The sequence below is a fragment of the Bombus bifarius genome, unplaced genomic scaffold (assembly GCF_011952205.1).
Source record: "Bombus bifarius isolate JDL3187 unplaced genomic scaffold, Bbif_JDL3187 scf7180000007966, whole genome shotgun sequence".
NCBI lineage: Eukaryota > Metazoa > Arthropoda > Insecta > Hymenoptera > Apidae > Bombus > Bombus bifarius.
In genome coordinates, this window is record NW_022884352.1 from 196,551 (window position 1) to 218,467 (window position 21,917).

Genomic DNA, 21,917 nt, shown 5'->3' on the forward strand with positions numbered 1-21,917 from the left:
GTTGCGCGCAACGCAAACGAGTTTCATTTCGCGGTTCATTCAATTGCAGTTTCGATCGCCAAGGTCTGCCGGATTACGCGGCGTGATCTTTGCACGAGCTTTTAATGATTTAATTATAGCAATAATCGTCATTCACATCGGGAGCTTTGCAATTGTATTTCAAGGTTGCTCTATTCCACGTGTACATCGAACGATCGTAAAAATTCTGCGATTTCTGTCCAATCTGAATCTTCTAATCTAACGTCTCTTTTAATGAGAATTTATTTCCTACTTCTTCTTAAGATTCAATCTCATTCTTCCGCGAAACGAAACGAAGCAAGGTCGAAAATGTAGAAGAAGTAAATATAATTAGTTTCTCAGGCCTGTAAATAACGAATCGACCGACGAAAACATACAACATAGAGAACATCCATTCGAATAATTCGATCCCATTTCGTTTAAATTCCCCTTTGAAACACCCTTCGTTTCAAATTTGTACGGGAAGTACGGGACCCCTCCCAGGATGAACACACTAAAGCATATCAGACTTGCAGGTTGAAATCCACGAAGTTCATTGTTCCTCTTCCGCGTCATTAGTTCGCTTCCGCGACTCGGTTCCGCCTCTAATTACATCCTTACCTGTACCGTGTTCTATTCAATCTCGTGCGTTTCGTCATAGATGGTTGTACATGGATCGCGGATGCAACCTCCTTGAGCATTGTTCTTCGCTCGTTGCGAGCTCGCACGAGGATCGTTCGATAGTTGGCCAGTCGCGGTCGAACGAAGCAAATTCTGCGTTCGCCGCGCACTTCGTCGGGCACCGCGGCTCACAACGCAACCCAATAATTTGTCCGAGGAATTCTTCCGTGGAATCTGGCTTCCCCTTGCCTCTCTTCCGTCCTCTTTGGTCGCTGACCAAATTGCCTGGAATTCGAGGGGGAAAAACTCGTCGGCGCGGGCGAGAAAAAAAGGTTACAACCGCGATCCGAAAATCGTGCTCGTCCGTATACGTTGTAAATTGATCTTTATTACAAGAAATTACATGACTAATTTGTACATATAAAATATAAATATGATACAAGTACTATGATACAGTAGGCGCGTGTTTACGGTAGATTCTCGTGTATTTCTGTTAGGTATGTGTGCGCGTATGTGGTATACTCTGGGTTGGCCGCTTCCTCGAGCGGGATCATGCGGAGGTCGGTTAAATCCTTAATCGTAAATTGCTATTACTTGTTAAATCGCTTACTAGTCGTATTTCACGGTAGACGGAGTGACGCGCTTCCCTAGCTCGAACGTAAAACGGGTAAGGTAGACGGAGAAAAGAAAAGGAAACGAGTAACGTAGGAGACGATTGGAATATCGAATCTCGAGATGGGTTATTTTATTCTGAAACGACATCTTTCTTGGTAAAAAAGAAAGAAGCGATTCCTGGAAGGTACAATCGGGAAGAGAAGATCGTCGTGCGTATTGAACGTCCTTGTACGCGTCTGGAATCGGTCGCAGGACAAGTTCGGATTGAACTGAACCAGAAAGGAAGAAGTCACGAACATCGCGCGGAGGACGACGATCGAAGATGATCGATCATGGGACGCGTGTATTCGGCAGTGGCGGGTTAAGAACAATTGGACGAATAGCGTACGGGTTCGTTTAACAACGGACAATGACACAGGAATTTCGGCTTACGATCGATCGATCCGGTAGCTTCGAGAACGATTCTCTGCAACTAGCGGGGATCGGCGATCCTGCGTTGCTCGGTAAGCAGGCTCGTTACTCATTGTGTGCAGCCTTGTCCCGCTTTAATGATTAGTCTTAATCGTCAGAATATACGTCTGACTCGTGATTACGGTCTACAGATACCATCAAATCTGGACAGATGAGACTAAACTAGACGCACTATCGCTTCGTTGTTGTTACTGATATTGAGTTGTGAGAAAAATTTCAAGAAGCGAAGCAGCTTTTTCTGGAAATATTTACGAATCGATTTGACGATATTTATAGACCTACGTAGAATCTGGTATGCTTAAATCGTATATGTATAAAAGGGAATTAAGCTCTTAGATTGGCAGTGCGATATGGGCGGGCTAAGATTGCACATCGCGTAAGGAGCGAAGAACGCGGATATGATATTATACATAGCCATATACAAGCGATTGAGCGGCAGAGACCCGGGCGATTTTCATCGATATCAGCTGCGGACACGGCACAGTTTGCATCAGAAAGCTGGAATCTCTCTGTTTCTGCCGCGCATTACCGGCATTCCCGATTTATTTTCATCCCGTCTATTTTCATTCTCCGTGGCTCGTTCTCCCTTCCACGATCTATACGCCCACGTCTTGGCTCTACGCGTGATTCTCGCGTTTAAACTTCGCGTACTCCATCCTGTTCTCTCTCTCTCTCTCTCTCTCTCTCTCTCAAACGTTCGCTATGCATCTTTTATCTCACACGAAAAAACAGAGAGCGCTGGCGTACCGAGCAACTTTTACGATTACGAATATGTTTACCGTGGAAAAGTAACACTCTGTCGCGCAGCATCTTTTTCTCGGTTACTTTCGCGCTCGTTATTTCATCCCTCCCGTTGTGTTTTTCTCTCGTGCTCGTTCTCTCGTTCGTTCGCTCGCTCTCACATTCTCATCGGTTCTCATCTTCGCTTCTAAAGTGAATTACAGAGCCCTACGAAGTGCGGTAACTGTTGATAACGATTAAAGCTACGATAATATTCTTGAATTAACGTGCGTGCGTTAAATACAATGACTACGACGCGTTTCATCGCCGTTATTTTCCCTTGCCTTTTATTCCGTCAATCGTTTACCATACGAAAGGATTCTCTTGCTTTCTCCTTTGGCGGCACTATCACCCGATGACTACCACCACTTTATGGTATTACATATATTCTTTATATCTTCATCTTGCACTGTTTGTCTTTTCTTTATTTCCTCAAATTCGACGTATCATTTTACCATACGAATTCGGTGCGATCCAAAAGAATCTATTCAATTTAAATTTCGATCCCGGATCGTCGATCGAAGATCAGCACCGTAGCGAGAGATCAATGGAATTAATCTGTCTTTTTCTCTGTCGTCACCTTCTTATCTTCCGTTTCTTAACGTAGAGAGATTCGATGCTCGATCTTCGATCGATCAAGGACGCACGACACACTATAATGACTTTCCTCGATACTGGTTAACTGGTTCCAAACGCACAAAATCACTCGCTGTAATTGTCTCAGCGTTGTTCTCGAAGCTTAGCACTCTGAATTGTCAAGTGCAGCTTGTATCATCGAAAGATCATATTTCTCGACGGCTTGGAATTCATTTGGAATTCGAATCAGGAGCGACGACTCGGTGAATTTACCTAACAGTTGAATCCTCGACGGTCGATCGGTATAAAAAATGCAGCACCAACTCGTACGCTAAATTATTTTAAGTCAACAAGTATGCGTCTCGCGTTCTACGCGTTATCTCCGTTAACAATCGTTTCAACATCGCTAGAACATCTTGGAAATCATCGTAAAAATTCCCTTCTGTATGGAACGTCGGTATCCAGGAGATAGCCCGAGATTCAAACGCAACAAGTTTCTCGGCTCGTTAACGCGAACGACGCTTTATCCTCGCACAAAAATGGGATGAAAGCTTCCTTACGATCGATTATTACACGTGCGTAACAATGGCGACGACGATCACGATACGACTAAATTTGTCATTTAACAACTATTGGACGGAGTCGAGCGACATCGTGACAACGATTCTCTTTTCTTCTCTTTATTCCTATCTTCCCATCAGCGACCTCGCTCGTCTCGTTTCTAATCGTTCATATAGCGATCCGTTTAGCGATCCGTTTAGCGAACGTTTAGCGATCAGCACGCGGTCGAGCGCGCTGACCCAAGTCTAGGTTAGGTGATCCGAATCCCTGTAGGCGATTCCGCCTGCCGCGTGCATGGTTGCCGTGGGCAGGAGTCGAAGCAGGTGATCAAAAGAACGTGGCTCTTACAGGCTTGCACTCGCTTCTGCAGGATACACGTCTCCGCCTCGAGCGCTTCCAGGAACGACGGATCTCGCCAGTCCATACTCTCCTCTACGTGAACTACAATAGTAAACCAACTTTATCATAGTAGAACAGCTTCCTCTCTCCCTTTCCGACGCAGGAGATCTTTTTGAAAGTAGAAACAAACTTACGATCGTAGCTCCAGCGAGCATCGGGCACCATCAGGCGCCTCTTAGCGTCACGCAGCTCTAGCCTAAGAAGGCGCTGCCGTAGTCGCAGGTTGTGTATCCTGGACATCGTGCCACGTGGATCCGAGCGCAACCGTGCGCGCCTGTCCAGGATGTCCACGTCCTCGCTTGTGTACGCGAGTATCCCCGGCAGCGCGGATGGCGCCCGTGGCAGATGGGCCCGGCACTGGGCCCGTGACCGGAGCCCGCACTCTGCCACCCGCTGTTCCACCGCTGAAACACCCGCACAACGTCGAGGTTAGAACCCCCAGCGCGCCACCTGAGGAGAACCACCGTACGGAGGGACCATTTTAGAGGGTTTTTACATCGTTTCACGGAGCTTTAGCTGGCAAGCTAAGCTATCTACGTGACTTTATGCAATCGTTAGATGTTACAAACATGCACAGATTTCATCTTCCCGTTATCGATAAATTCTTTTTCTTTTTCGTCTTTTATTAGTTGCGTTTGCTTTACGCTTGACAGATCGTTACGATTTTACAAACTTGTGCAAGATTCCTCGAGTGATAGGGAATACGTAATTAATGGCATGCAGTTACTAATGAAATGTGAAGAAGGACATGCGGTATCGGTCAATCTCTCGAGAAGTTAACTACGAACTAACTACTCCAAGTAATTGCAACGTTTCTATCGATCTTCCTCTAGATGATATTTATTTTCCGTTGCAAGCGTTTCTCGTTCGAGATCGCGGAGAAGTATCAGGAAATCGGCGATAAATATACCTTGGTGCTCTTGAAGAGCTCCGGTATGCCTGGACGAGTCGCTGGCGATGCTGCTGGTTTCGCTGTCTCTGACGATGCTGTCGTAGCCAGAACTTTCCGCACGATGCCTAGACAAAGTAGCTGGCGAGAGTTTCGCTGCCCGTGGCGTGGAATCGGCGCCAGAATCGTAGCCCTCCTTGTTCAGACCCATCGAAGAGCCCAGACTTGTAATTTTACGCTGCATTCGTCCCGAGGATGGCGCCGGTGATGGAATGGACAGCTGCAACGGTGCTGTTGCTGCAAGAAAGTTGGAGATACAATACTCTCAGTGGTATTATACCTAAACCAAACCTCAGCTACAGCAAAACAAAGATGATGATTGTAGAATCCTATCGATGCTGTATGGTTCCAAATAATCCAGAGCTAATCGACAGTTTCCAATTTTTAATCGAGTAAATCGAAATTCTCACCTTGAACCTTGAGATCCTCCTCGATATCGGACTTGCCAGTGACAGTTCTCTCAGGCCTCTCAGCCGCCGTGAACAGTTTCTTCGCCTCGACGTATTCCTCCTCTGGATCTGAACCTGAAGCTCCGTTCCCTGGTAGCCTCTCCACCTCTTCCTTGAGATTAGGATTCGAGGCGCCATCGGGATGCCTCAGGCTGGAGATGTTGCAGTCACCCAGTTTGCCACAGTATCTCCGGGGACTGGCTATGTGCGCCACACTGTTCGGATACCAGTAGGAAGCAGTGGCCGGTCTCGACATGCTCTGACGACAATTGTCGCAGATCTTCTCCTGATCGGACTTGCCGGCGATGTACGCCGGTTCGCTGTAGATGCTGCCGTGATTGCTCGCGTTGTCGTTGAACATCACGTCCGAGAGGGACAAGGACTGACAGCGCGACGGCGGACGGAAGACGGGGGCGGCTGGAATTTGTCCTGCGTTAATGTGATAGTTGTTGTAGACCTACGCCGGTTGGCTGACAGGGTGATTTTGTTTTAGAGGACTCTTCTCGATGAGACTCGACCCTCTCGTTGCCGGTTTCGTTTCGTTCAGATTCTTGCTAGACGTAGCCGATCGAAGGCGACAGCCTTTTTTGCGGTTATGAGGTTCGGAAAAGGAAGAAAGTCGGAGTCTAGAAACGCAACGAAAGGGTCGATAACGCACACAGAAAACACACACAGTTGGTGAAAGATCGAGTAGCGTCCTCTTGTTCGGAACAAACTTTCGGAAACTTACATGGAGCTTCTCTGACGTTCGAAGAGTTCTCCCTTTGATAGGTGACCGAGTTGGAGACGTTAGCGAGCGCTAGCTTGCTTTGGTAGAGCTCGTGGAGTCGAGCCAATTGGTCGAACTTGTGCCTGGTCTCTTGCTCTAGGAAGTCCTCGTGGTCGAAGTATGGCCTGGGCAGGACACCGGCGCCAACTGGAGGCGGATACTGAGGCCTGTATCGTTCCGTGTCCGACATCACCGACATCGAATCTGCAAATTAATACATATTCGTTTTTCCTGTCTATCTAGCGAGACGCTGCTCGGTCGTCGATAAAAACGAAAGAAATGGCAAGATAAGTAGCGATGAAAAGGAACAGCGCATTTAGTTGGAAGCAGTCTTTTTCGAGCACGGCTTCGAAGACGGAGAGTATTGACGAGTAATTATATCGAGCCGCTTCCAATCTCCCTTTCTCTCTTCTCGATCGTTACAATCCTCGAGCTGTCTTCTCCTTTTTTCCTCGCAATATGATTGTTTTCCATCGAGCGCGCTATTACCAAGCCAGAAAGATCTAAGAATCGACTCTCTCCAGAAACAATCTTCGAAGCATTTCGTTCGAGTACCCTCCGGACGAGAAAAAGAGTCGGAAGATAGAACGGCGGAGAGGACACGTTGCGACATGAACGTCGCGAGAAACCATCGTGGAAAGCTCTAAATATTTCCACGCGTAATACCCCGCGATACAAGCGGATGGTAATACCGAACAGTGATGGAATACTGCGTAGACGATAAAAAACGCACATATTTACTTACCAGTGAACGTCGATACGACGGTGAGATTCTCTTGACTGAGAATTCTTAAAGGATGCTCCTCTTGATCGCTCTCGGGCAAAGGATTTTCTCCCATACACATCGCGATGTCCTCTTCCGTCACTTGAAGACACGAGTCCTGCATGGGGACGGGTTCCAAATCCTCGACCTCGACGATCTCTAAGATCTCGTCCTCGGAAGACAACGAATGCCTGGATGGCAGGACTATGTCCTTGTGCGACAGATTCAGGCTCTCCATCGAGACTTCTCTGCTCACTCCGTTGCTCAACGGCTCTATGAGGGGCAACGGTGGAGGTACAACGATCTCCTCGTCGTCGTCTTCGTCCTCCTGAAGATCCAGTTTCCCTTTGTCCACGCTGTCGTCCATGACAGGACTGGCTGTCAGATCCAGTCCGGAATCCGTGTTGGACTTGACGTTCAGAAGATTCAGCTTGGCGCCCAATTTCTCGGTGATATCCTCGATCTCGTTCGCCTTCAGGCTGTCGCTCTCGACCGTAGACAACGAAGTATCGTCGTCGTCCATAGCTCCGCACGTCTTGAACGTGGTCAGTTCCTTAAATTGCGACGACTGTCCGGACATCTTCGAAGACTCGATTCTGGCTGCTGCGTGTCTGTTCTTCTGGATCTGTGATGACTGATTCTCCACCCACTTTCTAATCATACTCTTCTTGTGGCTGTCCATGAATCCGTAGCCAGAGGAATGTTGCTGAGTATGTAGCTGCAACGTAGGCGGACCAGTCAATTGCATGGGTCCGTCGATCCAAGTTTCCCTCTTGTGGTGAGGATCTTTCAACATGTGTCTAGCCTCCGCGACCTTCGACTTGGAGATCCTGGGACCGTCTATCCACTGTTCGTCCGAACCACCGCTAGGCGCAGCAACTGGAATCTTGCTTCCAGGCGAATCGTTCACCTTCGACGAGGGAACCTTGGTCGACGAAATTTTCCTGGCCGGACTGGCCTTCGGAGTGGCGGTGTGCGCCGGAGAAGTCTGCTTCGAGGCTGTCTGCGTCAAGGTCTTCACCGCTTTCGTCGATTTATGAACCGGACTGCGTTCTTCCGGCATCTTGCAAGGTCTCTCTGCCGCTGATCCACGAAGCACTCTCCCCATAGCGCAACGATTGTCTCCGGAATTCAGACTGGGTATATAAACGGGGGGATGTTCGCCGTCTGTCGCGTCGTCCGTACTGGGACCGACATAGATCACCGTATCCGCCGACAGATCGCTGGAGCTCGGATCGCACTCGCTGTTCTGCCTGGCCGCTTCTTCGCCGGAACTTCCACCGCTGCCTGTCCCCTGCGTGCCCCCACCGACGAACTTGATCTTTCTCCGCCTCATTCGGTGAATGCGGGACGCCAGTTGCACGGTGGTTAGCGTCTCCGTGTAGTGTTGAGCGTTGGGAGACACGTGGGCGATCATCGCGGCGTGACACGTCAACGAGCCGAGACACTCCTTCAATAATTGGGTTAACTTGTGTTCCTTGTACGGCAAATGCTTCTGCCCGTTGAAGATCGCTAGCAGGATATTGCCTAGTCCCGACAAGGGGATCCCGCCAGAGGACTTGCCGCGATCCGAATTACCCAAGTCCATTAAGTGCAGCCTGCTTCTGCCTCCGGCAACTGAGAATTAAAAATATCGAGAAATATATTCGACGTGCGTGAAAAATCGATTACGATATGGTTACGTTAGCTGGTCATTGCTCGGAACTTTATCTGGTCATTACCGACGAAAACGATTCTAGGAACTTGGAAATGCGCGTGAACTACTGACACGTTTATCTATTCTACGAACGTAAGATGAAGGCTCGTGTCACGAAATCAGTTTGCAGAAATTACGGGGATGTAATAACGGCCGGTTAACGTAACGTTTGATTCTCGTATCAGCGTGCCCAAAAAATTTCATACGCCACATAATAATGGTACTCAAGTAAATCGCGTTATCGGGTCCAAGGATTCCCTGCGAGAAACGATAGAAACAATTTCACAGAGTCGGTGGAAAATCGTCGCTCTCCATGAACGGAAGCCGCTGCAGATCAAGAGAGGGTTTCTAGTTTACGAAGCTCGATGACAAACGTTGTTTACGAGCGGCGACTACGAAGGAGCAGAGGGAATCGGTGGAGGAAGGAAAACGGTGACTTACCTCCACCCTTGCCGGCGACGCTGTACTGATAAACGTGTAGAGTGTAGAGCATGTGCGCGTCTCCGTCCTCTCGTTGTCGACCCGCGACCGCTGCGTCCAAATAGAAGGCGGCACGTTCCGCAGTCGGTGCACGAAGCTCGCTGTGCTGCTGCAGCTGCAGGCTGCCGAACAGTGGGTCGTCCCTCAAGTACACAGCCGGCGACTGCTCGGAATCTGGGAACAAAGAGCCGTCGCAAATCACGTTACACGCGTTCCCCTTGTTACGCTCGTCGTCAGCCTACACGGTAAATAATAACACGTGTCGACACGGTTTCTTTTGACACGGAAATACCGTAATAAATACGCCCTCTGTAAGTTGTTAGTGAAATGGTACACTTAACGGAATGGTATTATTCCGCGAGGATAAAAGTAACTTTTCCTGTTGTTACTCGAAGGAAGTATCGCGCGGAGAAACACGAGGAAATACAGAGAAAAACGTTGGTTGGGTTGTGGAGGGGAAATAAGCGGCACGCCAATCGCGAGCAACGTTCAGTAGCCGACGCTGTTATTTGATGGAAAAATAAAATCGCAGATAGGAGGGGCATAGCGATGCAGGTGGACGCTAGACAGAAGCGTAAATCGGCCCCGCCTAGACCACGGAATATCCGCGGATCGTCTCCAGCTGACTTACGACATCGATAAAACGTGGAAAGATGCGCGCCGTAGAGATATCCCGGCGCGTTATCGCCGATAACTATCGACGACTGGCTTGTGTTTGGCCATAGCCACGGGTCTTTGCGCGAATAATCAACGTAATGCGGAACGTAGCTGTAAATAGTGATCAGTGTAAAAGCACTGTTACAGCCTGGTCATCGTCGTCCTGCTATCACGGATTTCTTCAAAAGTATATCTAGTCAGGAGCGTCATTCGATAGATGAAAAATCCCGATTTGATCCTACCAGTGGATAGGTCCTCCGTGAAATCGATACAAAGATCCGACGCAAAGATTGATCAGAAATTTATAACCTTCTAGAGGAGCAAAATTTTATCGCGTTTCTGCGTTCGAGAAAGGGTTTCTGAAGTTTTCGTAATAACACACGCGCCATCTGATCAGCTCGTAAACCAGCGTGTTTTATGTACAGCCTCGCCAGTGACATATTGCCAGCGCCTTGGAGAAAGCTTTCGATGCGAAACGACGCCGGGGGAATATTGAAAGACAACGATCGTGATTATGTACCTATCGATTCTTCGAGACGTGCACCGTAAAAATCTGATATTTCCTTTTGTTACGGAACCTCGAGGTGCACTGGACAAATATGAAAAAACAGGGATACTCGTAAACTGTTGTTTCGAACTGTTTTGTAGAACTGTTTAGATAAGATGCTTAATCTGCCTGTTGAATGTTCAATTAACGGTTTATTATCTCGTCAACGTATTCTTAGTATCGTAAAAGAGCGCGTAATGGTTGCCTCGTTTCCATTATATCGTTCGGCATGATATCTGTTATTTATCTCCTTTTTACGACATTTTCTAACTACCCTGGAGACCGCAGACAGACAAGATTACTATAAACTCGATCCTTGTGAAGGCAATACGAGTCAAAAACAGGAAACTCTAGCTCGTAATATGGAAAAATATCTTACGACATAAATATTTTCAAACTTGGAGATCTTTATTTCCAAATGATCAAACGGTTCGTCTTCGTTAAAAGAGAGAATATAAGGCAAGGTTAACGAAAAACAAAGCGACGTTACCAAGAAGAACATGCCCGCTCGGACGTATTAATGCAGCAGAGGCGTGGCAATATCCATAAAAAGGACAGGAAAAAGTAATATTGTCGGCATCTGTGCCGCGTGACGGTGGTTCGCAACGATGGAAGAGACGAGGAGACGTTGCTTGGAAATCCGTGGAAATAAAACGCCGATCTTCCGCGAGAAGAACTCGCCGGAATATGGATACACCCTGCGATCCGCTTACCACTGTCTTCTCTTCGCATAGGGTTCGAGGGTGGCGGATAAATCGTTTTTCGACGCGTTTCGAATACTAGCAGAGTTGGGCCAATCGACTCCCCCGAGGGTGAACCAAACGATGGGCAGTGAAAAAATCTGTTTCCGGCTTTCTGAATGACCAAGAACGACGAGACTGTTTTGCCAAACGCGTCGCGTAGGTATATTCTCCTTGAAACGGTTGCTGGTTCTTACCAGGGAAACTGGCCTGCAAGTTTAACATAGGGCGACGGCTATTAAGGGGTCTAAAAATAGAGTAAACGACGAAACGGTTCGAAGTATAATAGTCGTTCGACGAGGGAAAAACAGAAAAGAACGCTGCCTTAAACGCTACCTTCTCTCTTGGCTGCGCGAAAAATCAGACGGAAGCCTCAATCTTCCTGGCATCGTTGTTTTTTCTTCTTTCGCAGCGAGCCCGATAATCATCGGTCGCTGTATCAGTCGCGGATCGGAACCGGCGGAAGCGGTAACTCGTTTTCCAGGGGATCGATAATAATTCGTCGGACATGGCGCAGCTTTTCCCTGTAATTCGCTCGACCATTGGCATCTCTATTCGCTCGTAACGCCGAACTTTCGCTTCTTCTCCTGTGTCTACGTTATACGCTTCGCTTTTCGTGTCGTAAGAAATACGAGAGGAACGGCGAGGCAAGAAGCAAGAAAATTAACGAACGCCCGGATCCTGGTATTAAAGTAGAAACAGTCGTCGCACGGAATTGTGGAAGATGTGCTCTGCACGGTCATATGTTCGGCGAAATAAGTGTACGGCGCAAAGACCACTGGCTCGCGCCGTTCTCTTCATTTCTCTTCTCCTTTTTCTCGTTCTCTTCGTTCTCCTCGTGGGCGATGTCTCGTGGGGACGCGCAGTAGCGAGAGGCGAAGGGCCACGGTTCTGTTTCAGGTAGTGCCCTGAGAAGTAGAAAAGGTCGTAGGTCGTGGAGACTACGGATAGAGCCGGAGGGCACCACGGGAAAAGCTGGTAATAAGCGGCTGCGAATATTCGTCCGTCGTGAAAGTCAGTCCCGTCTTGACTATAACTCGAGGATCCGTAGGGAGACGCGCGTAGCCACGTTCCGCGTATTTTTCCCCAACTGAGAGAAAGAAAGAGGAAGAAGGGGAGACCGACGGAGAAAGTTTTCTATAAATCATTTCTCGCCGTAATAAGCACGGGAATGCTCATTTAGTCGTTAACTTTATTTATACACCGGGAATAAATTGCGCGAGTACTTTTAATTCGAGCTGCCTTTAATTTAATACTCACGGACTTATTGCTTGCTCTCCCTTCTCAATGGCTTTATGCGATTCTTATGACCGCGCGCGTCTCCGATCGGAACAACCGGTCGGTGGGAGGAAGAAGCTGAGGGTACACTTTTATTATCGCGGAGAATCGAATCTCTTAATGAAACACGCGTGGGAAGCTGGCTCGTGCGCGCTCCGTTGCTTTCGAGAATTTTCCCTACGCTTGGCAAACACTGGCATATCAGGTGAAATCTTGCAAAAAGAGGAACAGGATAATAGAGACGCCGCCTCGCCGGCTTCCCTCGTTCGCCTGTTAATCCATGGAACGGCCATTAAAATTAACTTCACGTGTTATTCTTTCATATGGTTCGCTCTACGCTTCTGTTACTGTTACGTTTGTTTTGTTCAAACTCTAGGATATTCTCTTCCTACCGTTTCCTGCATCGATCTATTCCAATTTCTACGTCAGATTTTTCTAATTGCATTTACCCTTTACTTCCCTACCACCAGATCAATATCTCGCAGCGCTCCGATTTTCCGTTAAAGCAACCGCGTTGTTAACTCTAAAAATCATCAGCGCTACTAAAACTAACGAAGACTAAATTTTTATCTAACTCTCACATAGCGGAAACGAATGATACTCCCGCTTCGGGTTCATGACAGGAATTGAAAGGGAAAGAGCTCGTTCGGAGACGAGATCGACGTCAAAGTCATTCGATCGCAGAACATTCGCGACGTTCGACTTTTACGATGGTATAAGAAAAATTATTACCGGCGTAAACCAACAATTTACTTTCCGGCCGAAAGCTGGCAAGACCTCGCGTCATTAAACTTTCAAGTGACGAAGTGAGGAAAGCTGTCGTTAACGAAACGATCTCCAATTTCTGCTCGACGCGGAACAGAGGGCCGGGGCATGGGCCATTGCTCGCTACCATTTGCTCGAAAGCCAGCCGGTACGTAAGACGACGATGGTTTTCTTTAATTGCCAACCGCACGGTAGATCCCGCTTCGTATCCCCCTCGTAAAAGTTACCGTCTCCGGTAAACGATTCATCCTGGGGACTCGAAAGGAGCGGAAGGGGATTTTATGACAAATATAACGTTGACAATTGATGATTCAACGAATGTGTTTCGACGTGAAAAATTTGAGGATGAAACGCGATCGTGCTGGAAATCAACTTGACAGATCTAATCCGCCCATCGAGCAGGCTAATATCCTCCGAATAATTTGAACAAACCGGCGCGATTCGATGAATAAAATAGCTGGTAACAGGACGACGATACACGTTTTGAAAGCAAGAACGAATAGGAACTGTTTTCGACCGCAAATGCACCATTGGTTACATGCCCGACTCCCCTATCGATCCCATGTACTTTCTGGTGTATATCGAAATGCAAACACGCGGCTTCGAGGTTATTCGATCGATCGTTTCGGCCAGCCAACAAACAAATGGATATTGACAAATAATTCGCGCGATCGAAGCGCCGCCTCTGTTCTCAATGGGAGCAAAATATCTTTGCATTGCCGGTGCATTTGTAAATGAAACAAACGCTTTTCTTCCTATTTGCAACCGGCGCAAGAGGCGATACGTAACGTTGATCATAATCGAATGAAAATTCCCTCGCAATTCCCGAACGAGCCAAGGGAAATAAAAATTCCCGTGGTACTCCTTTCAATTCTCCATCGATCCCCGTCTCCGTTCCGCAGCATTCCACGGAACAAAACTAAAGGAAGAACACTCCCATCTGCGTTTTATGCGCGTTACGTTAAAAGCCGCGTGCTCCAGTGACGGCATAGCTACGACGACGTTTCCTCCATTATTCTCTCCTCCCTCGTCCTTATCTTCCTTCTTATCCGCTTTACGCGCCAACCCGACGGAGGAGTATAAAACAATAACCGTGGCGCGAGTCACGATGAAAATTATTGCGAGCCCCGAGCTCCGCCGTTCGTCTCGCCTCTCTCGCGGCGAGAGAATCTCATACGAAAAATATCCTAGAAAATATTTTCCTTTCTCGCCACCATTGAAATGCACGCGGCCGCTTCGAAAACCTGCACAGTATATACACAGCAGATTCACGGCGTGTCTCATCCTCTTCGTTCTACTCTCAAAAAGCGGTGCGAGCGTTCCTGCGAACTCGTTTATCGCGTACACTCGCCATGGCAAGACAAATAGAAACCCAACGAAAATGGTGCGGAAGTAAAGATTAACCGAAGCGGAGTAGGGGTGAAAGAAACAAAAGTAAATTACCGCAAAGACGAAAGGTATTTCGTTTCTGGTCCTCGGGTCTTCGAGACCCGGGAAACGCCGAAAACTTTAAATAATTACCGGGGCCGGGATTATCGAGTTCACCGGTAGAAAAGTCGAAGTTCGAGGGTGTGTCGGCCGAGGGAAACGACGCTCTCTCGGTGCGCCAAGTCACGAGGCAACGACAAAGGACGGAGAAACGCCCTGAGAAAGTCGAAACGAGGAGAGGATGAAACAAACGACAGTCGAACGTCTCTGCAGGCCTCGAGATACGAGTTAATTATTTAATAACCTGGAAAATTAATTACACCGCGTCTTAATCAGTTAGCGTTCCAGTCAACCGGAAACAGAGTCTTTCGTTAAAACTTGGATCCGCACACGCGCCGCATTTCTAAACTGGAATTAACGCGAGGCAAATCGTACTCGAAGAAAGTAACGTGTGTACTAAGCTTTTTGAACAAACAAACAGGTAAACAGCGAGAAAAGTTCTGTCCCTTGAAATTTGCCATACAAGTACATCGTCGCGTTCGTTTTAAAACAGAGGGTTTAGAGCTTCGTTTGCTCCACGGAGTACATAAATTAAAGGCGTAAATAGGCAAAAAAAAAGAAAAAAGGAATTGGTACCAGTTTATGGACGGGCTCCTGTACGTGGCAACGTTCGAGGAACAGTTTACCGTTCGACGCCGCAGTTTAATATGCCACGTTCCAACGTGGCACGCGACTTCTGCGTTAATGTCAGCTGCGAAATTTACTACGATTGTAACCCTTTGGGATTATGACCCTTTTGCATTTATCCTCTTTCACGGCACGATCACGATAACTTCGGTTACATTGTACGCCGTGAATTGTTTCTTAATGCACCGCGTGTCCGCGTAGCCTTTTTAATTTTTAAATTCAATCTTAATGCATCATACCACCCACGTGGATCGCTTCGACGATAATTTCGACACACGTTTAAGTGCGCGATAAAGCTCGGTCGTTTCCGAAAAAAAACCACCATTAAACATCGTGCGCGCCGTTGATACATTCCCTCGATAGTTAACAGAGTTCTAAGAACAGCGGAGCGTATGATTCGCGAGGCAATTACCTCGAACAAGCATGAAAAGTTGATGCGAAAATATGGTTTTCCTCCTATATCGGTTATTCAACGATATCGCAAGAGAATCGAGAAGGTTAGAAGTGGACGAAGGTTAATTTTCAGAGATGGTTCGAAGAAAGCTTGTTTCTCGTGCTCCCCGACTTCCAGAGAGTTCCCATAAGTGCACCACAGCAGAGAAGAATCCACCCTTCGGTTTCTTATTAGTCCTCCTAGGAGTTGTTCCTTGCAATTCTTTCGCAGGCGGCGAGCAAAGAGCGAGAACAAGGAAGAAGAGTACGGAGGGAGAGAATAAGACAAAGAGAAAACGAGGAAGACGAAAGGAGGGAAGACCAGAAATAATCTTACCCCTCAATTTTACGGGCCACCGAGTGGACGAGGTGGTCCGTGAAGACGAAACCAAATGACGACCGGAACGATTCTCGTCCTGTTTCCTGCATACTATCCGTCGAATCTTCTACGGATGCGACGAGAACCAAAAGAAACAAGAATTGAAAGCAACGATTTCATTCTTACGGGCGTTCGATCGGTGCATCTTCTGGCATTATGACTGACCATTCTTGTCGATCGAAGGACGCTGAGAAGCCAGTCGTCTGAAATGGAAGCTCGATGGAACGCGAGCTGTAGTATCAAGTGAGCGGAATATGCGGTTTTCGGATGTAATTTGCCTCTCCATTTTATGCCGAGTCCGCGCATTTCGAACCGTAACGGGCTCTTACGATCCCGCCTACTCCTTTTTTATCGATATAATTTAGCCCGACGATGCTTCCAGGATGACAAATTCACTTTGAGTCTTGCTGTTTTATCCATTATCGATCGATATTTTCAGAAAATTGTAATTTTTCTCTCCTCCATCTTCGCCGATCGTTAGTAGAATATTTGAACCCTAACTTAGACTATTCCTTATAACAAACATTGTTTTCACAATTGCGCATGTGTCGCTCTTCGAAACACCAATACGATTTATCAGGTATAACCATAATTAGAATTCGCGTGATCGATTTCCACGCATCCGTGATTAGATAGAGGAAACAAGGTTCTGAAGATTAGACCAAGTCTCCGCAATCAGCTTATCGACGGACGACAATTCTCTTCGCTGCACTCGGCACTAATTAATCCAAAACGATTGTACTCCACTGCATTGTTCCAAGCATCGAATTAATTGCGGCGAACGTGCAACCCTATCACGGAGGACCTGTGGAAACTTTCAACCCCTCTGCGTTTAGGTTTATCTGTATATATAAGAACATAGACATAAGTATTGATCTAAGACGTTTCTTTTATAGAGACTAGAGGAGACGAACTCCTAAAACGAGAGGACCAAGCTCGAGCCAAGTGTTTCTTACGACTCAAGTTTCTTCGACACGCCGCGAGCACAATGCTATCGCGATCGGAGTGCGTTAAAACGAGAAAAGTTCGACGCCGTTGCGGAGATTACGTTACAAATGTTGCGCGTAATTTGTAACCGAAACTCTATCCGGCGTCCTGTGGTCACAAGGTTCGTTTTCCCCGACTCGATTCAAACTTGGGTGATTCGGATGATGAATGGACGTGTCTGTGTCTGGATGGATGGACAGAGATAAGTCTTCAGTTTCTGATGTTTCTTAGGAACTTGCTGGAAAGTAGTAGGTAAACGTGGAAAGAGTATTTGCGTTTCCATCTTGTTTCTCCATTTTCTCGTTATATTCTCTCAACCTACGCTTTGTGTAGCGGTTACATGGCTGGTATGTCGGTGATCCGGCTCGTATTTACTTACCGTTGGCGTGAGCCGCGAGAAGATCCCTCAGCTGCTGTTGGCCGGTGGTTAATTCTACGCAACTGACCCTTACACTGAATCTGGCGCCTGTCCTTTGTCGCTGCTCGGAAATTCCGCGGAAAAGCCAAGCTATCGCGCACGGGATCGCTCCTAATGTGTGCCCTGCCTCCGGTGTGCCCAACATCGTATGAGATTTGCCTGAAAGAGTAAAACAAAGTTTTAATTATACAAATATCGAATTTTTATGGATGAGTGCAAAGTGCTCTCCTTCTAAGCAATTATACCGTCGACAGCCGATGGCTACGTGACTTCCAGCCATTAGCCATCGTTGGACATCTCTGCTCATCCTCGCTTTCACTGGCTATACGCGGTTCGAATATCCAACATAAATTGTGCTACGGTTGAACAGCGTCGGACTAATTGACACCGGCGGTTCCTAAAAATACGTCGCCGTTGACACAAAATACGTAGAGACACGCGTTATCATTCATAAATTAAAACAGTTCTGTGGCGCACTTGTATGCGATGTCGAGGCGTGGCATGCGTCAGCCCGATTAATCGTGACCATGGAACAAACAATGGGTCTCCCGATTGATTTCCCTCGCTTTTCGTGCAACCACGTGCCACTACGAGATCGATTCGCACGGTTGCCCTTCGAAAATCCGCCGTCCATGTACATGGCAAATCTACAGATCGACGAAGCGCGCAACAATCGCGACGCTTGGTTTGTGGTCCCGGTCGGCGACAATTAATTTGTTTACTATTTACCGGGGCGCCATGGGAAATGCGAGCGCGATCAACGCTCGATCATAGTTACAATGCGTAACTCGTCAGCGACGAATTTATACCGAGGATAGATTGGAACCGATTAATTCGGTTACCATTACAAGTCCGTGGCTTTCATCGGTGACAGGTGAAACGAATGGCGGCTATTTCGTGAGTTCAGACGTCCGTGGTTATTTATGGAAGGACCGTTAAAAACAATAGCTCGAATTCTTCCATCGAACGAACTTCGGGTCATCGCGTCAGTGTCTGACCACGACAGTGTAATTCTACTTATCTTCGCCACTGGCTGATATCCGATTCTAGTCATCTTCTTTAAGCCTCTATTTTTCTCCAATGTCTATAGAATCTCCCGGTCTACGGCACACTCAGCCAGAATGGCATTCTTCGTCCTCCTAGCGAAAGGTGGAACTTTGGAATTCAGCGCGAAAAGGCGGCAAGTTCGCGAGCCAAGAGATATTGCCGATAGGTAAACGAAAAAGTCTTATTAAAATCATAAAACAATACGGGTGCGGCGCAAGAGTTCAACCGAAAAAAAGAGGGAAGAAAAGGTATGGTAGGAAAGTGAAGGACCGAACGAAAGGAGAAACGACGGGAATTGAAAGCGGAAGGCGTAAGAATTCGAGGGTTGGGTTCTCACGTTGGCTGCTGGCAACGGCGAAATAATGGAAAAGCACCGGCAGCCGTCGCTGAATCTTAAACGTTATTTAATTGTTTTAACGTAAGACGGTGAATTATGTTGTTATTTAATTAGAAACCGGGAAGAAGAGGGAGTTCAACGGGCATTCGTTTACGAGTCGACTTTCCGGTCAGATTGAAAAACGTTACGCGGTTTAATCGTAATTAATCTCTCTAAAGGGAGAATCCCGCGGCCTATTTTGCATCGCGTGTTCTAGAAATTTTGGCGATCTTTCGAATCAACGAGATCGAACAATTTCGGAAGGAACTGCGATCGACGATGCATCGGTTCCGCGAACAGCTGCGCGTATCGTTGCTTCTCAGCATCGAGTCAACGACTGAAACGCGGACAAGCGGAAAAATTCCGCGAGAACTCCCACTAACGGCAAAGAGGGATGGAAAGGGGGCGAGAAATGTTCCGAGGGAACCACGACAGGGAAAATCTTTAGCGCGACACTCGCGTACGACTGCTTTAAAGCCGATGCATCTACCGATTGAAATTCCCTTCGAGTTCATCCCACCCGCCCCTCCATCAGCGGGGAAAAGAATATCACGTGGCGCACAATCGCTTACGTGAACGGTAAATAGGAATCGAAACCCTAGTTCTGTCTGAACATTTCCGCGATGTTCGTTCGCCTATGCGTTCGAGATCGAACGTCAAACGGAATCTCGGAGAACGCGTACGGAAACGAACGTATTCGCGAATTCTTCTGAAAGGAAATGATCTGTACGGCGAAAACGATGCTTCTGTTGGTCGGCTGAACCATAGTATCGATTTCGTTTCTCGCGAATTTCCACCGCAAAGCGGAAGCATTGCGAGGAACAACTCGCGGAATTTGTATCGTGGTAGTGGTGCTGAATCGGGCCGCGCTCGCAGTAAAAACGAAGCGCGAACCATCGTTTCCCGGTATAATTATCGCGAGTATTTGCATGTCAAAGCGGCGGGCGACAGGCTCGCGCGTTCTTCGCTAGCTCTCTTCTCGTTTTGTTGGTTAATCTGCTTTCTCAGTGGTTTCTCGCGGTAAAAGGGTTCGACAGCGTGTACCTTAAGGGTTGTGGCTGATGCGGAGTAATTAGCACCGCGTTACAAAGTACAAAAGGCCGCATTGTCTGGCTGTCATGCAGGGAGCGCGCGCTGCCTCTTCGTCCTCTCTCCTCCTCGGTCCGCCCCTTACAATTTTCTGTACGACAAATCCTGTTGCTTTCAAAGGGACCTTCCAGCCGTAGTCGTTTCGTAGTCGTTTCGTAGTCGTTCCACTTGCTTTTTTCTTGTTTCCCGTGGGTGTCTCGCGATTTCTTCTTGAATCGTGGCCCCCGTCGTCTTTTCGCGACTCGAAGTAGATGGCTCGTTGAATCACGCGAAGAGAGAACCAGGAAAGGCGCATAACTTTAAGATTCGTTCGATTGCTTACGATGCATAAGCTCCTTTTCCTTGCGCTCCCTTTTCCCTCCTCCTCTCGTCTCGTCTCGTCTCGTCTCGTCTCGTCTCGTCTCGTCTCGCCTCGTCTCACCTCGCGGACTTCGTCTCCTCTCTCCTTTTGTTCCGCGTTTCGCTGGTGCTTCTCTCTGTGTCAAAGCAACAGGAAGCGGGGAGGTAAAGAGTTAGGGGAGTCCGGCTACAAAGAAAGGGAAAGAACAGAGGGGAAGAGGAATGACACATAGACGAAAAGAGAAAGGGAGAAAAGTGCGTTGTCGTAGCTATGATCAAAAGCAGTTTGCTCGCGGACTTGCCTCAAGTATCTTTGGCGGAGGTGCGAAGGGATGAAAGTTCCTTCCACGTCTTTCTCCTCTCGCGTTTCTTTATCTTCGCCCATCTCGTAGACCCTTTTATCTTTCTCGCTAGTCTATCGTATCTTCTTTCGTCGTACGACGCATTTTCCTCTTCACTGAATTATTCCTTGCAAGAAAATTTCGATCGATCGTGACATCTCATCTTCGATCGTTTAAAAAATTCATTTAGGAAACTAAAACGACATTTTTCGACGAGTATCGTTCAAAGAAACGGCTAACGTCGAATATTCCGAATTCGAGTATTTACCACTGATAACTGTGCAGTATACCGGTGGGTACACAAGCGGCGGAACTCGGTAGAGAGGTTTAATCGGCCTCTTTGCATGACTTGCCATAAATCCATCAGCTCGGAAGTTATTTCCGTTGAAAATACAGCGAGACGAGGCGAAGATAATCTCCGGTGTGCGTTAAGATTCGAAAGGTGGAAGAAGAGCGTGGAGAAGGGAGCGAGAGGTAAAAGGGAGAGAAAGAGAGAAAGCGAGAAAGCTCGTGTCCCAGTAGCATACATTATCTCGTTTCCTTTCGACTCCACCTTTTCGTTCCTCGTTCTCGCCTCCTTACTCTCCTCGTCCGTTTTCCCGCCGGTATCCACGCATCTCGCCACTTCCTTCTCCGACCCGAGAAAATCTTCCTTCCCCTCGGTTTCCTCGCATAATCATGCATTTGCATGCAAACTCGATATCACTACTTAAAATGTAAAACAACTCGCGCGCGTCTCGCCCACCGCGCCGGTACTCTTTCTTTCCCTTAGCTTCTTGCAGAACGATGAAAATCGAGCGACAAACTGCCGCGCCGGTGAAAATGGACGCTGCGGTGCAACGCAGGGGGAACGATGTGTAAATAAAGAATCGCCGTCGCGATAGGTTCATCCGGCGAATGGTTAATTCGTGGCTGGAGATAGAGCTCGGACTTTTCCATCGGGGAGTTCCTCCCAGACGAGTGAAATTCAAGTTTCCAAAGATAACCCTGTGTTCTCCGGTTGTCGAGCGATGCTCGACTAGTCGTGCAATTATACAAAACAAACTTCGTTCCACGATTTTCATCTAATTTTCGACAACGAGTCGCCGGTACTTCTGCCGTATCTGCAATTGCAGTAAACAAGTTGCGTAAAAAGCCCACTTCTAGCTGGAACAGATGCATCTTGACGTTCGAACGTACCACGATGGGGAAGAGAGTAGTAGGACGATAAGAAGGACGAGGAATTCCCCGTGGTATTCATATTTCATGTAATTGTTTCCATGCTCTGTCGGGATGAGCTCC

General features: G+C 47.6%; 1 protein-coding gene across 5 annotated transcripts in view; it reads right to left on the reverse strand.

Annotated features, from left to right (window-relative positions):
• Window positions 1-984: 984 nt before the first annotated feature.
• The window catches only part of LOC117204671, a 258,060-nt gene continuing 237,127 nt past the window's right edge, over window positions 985-21,917 (reverse strand). For 2 of the 5 annotated variants that reach the window (XM_033442289.1, XM_033442303.1), the window contains 8 exons: window positions 17,406-17,603; window positions 9,088-9,300; window positions 6,933-8,567; window positions 6,149-6,391; window positions 5,380-5,835; window positions 4,931-5,206; window positions 4,155-4,424; window positions 985-4,062 (listed from right to left, as the gene is read on the reverse strand). In XM_033442289.1, the coding sequence (XP_033298180.1) occupies window positions 3,872-4,062; window positions 4,155-4,424; window positions 4,931-5,206; window positions 5,380-5,835; window positions 6,149-6,391; window positions 6,933-8,567; window positions 9,088-9,300; window positions 17,406-17,603 (3,482 nt within the window). In that variant the 3' untranslated portion in view covers window positions 985-3,871. The other 3 variants (XR_004487117.1, XM_033442321.1, XM_033442311.1) reach the window with 3 other exon arrangements.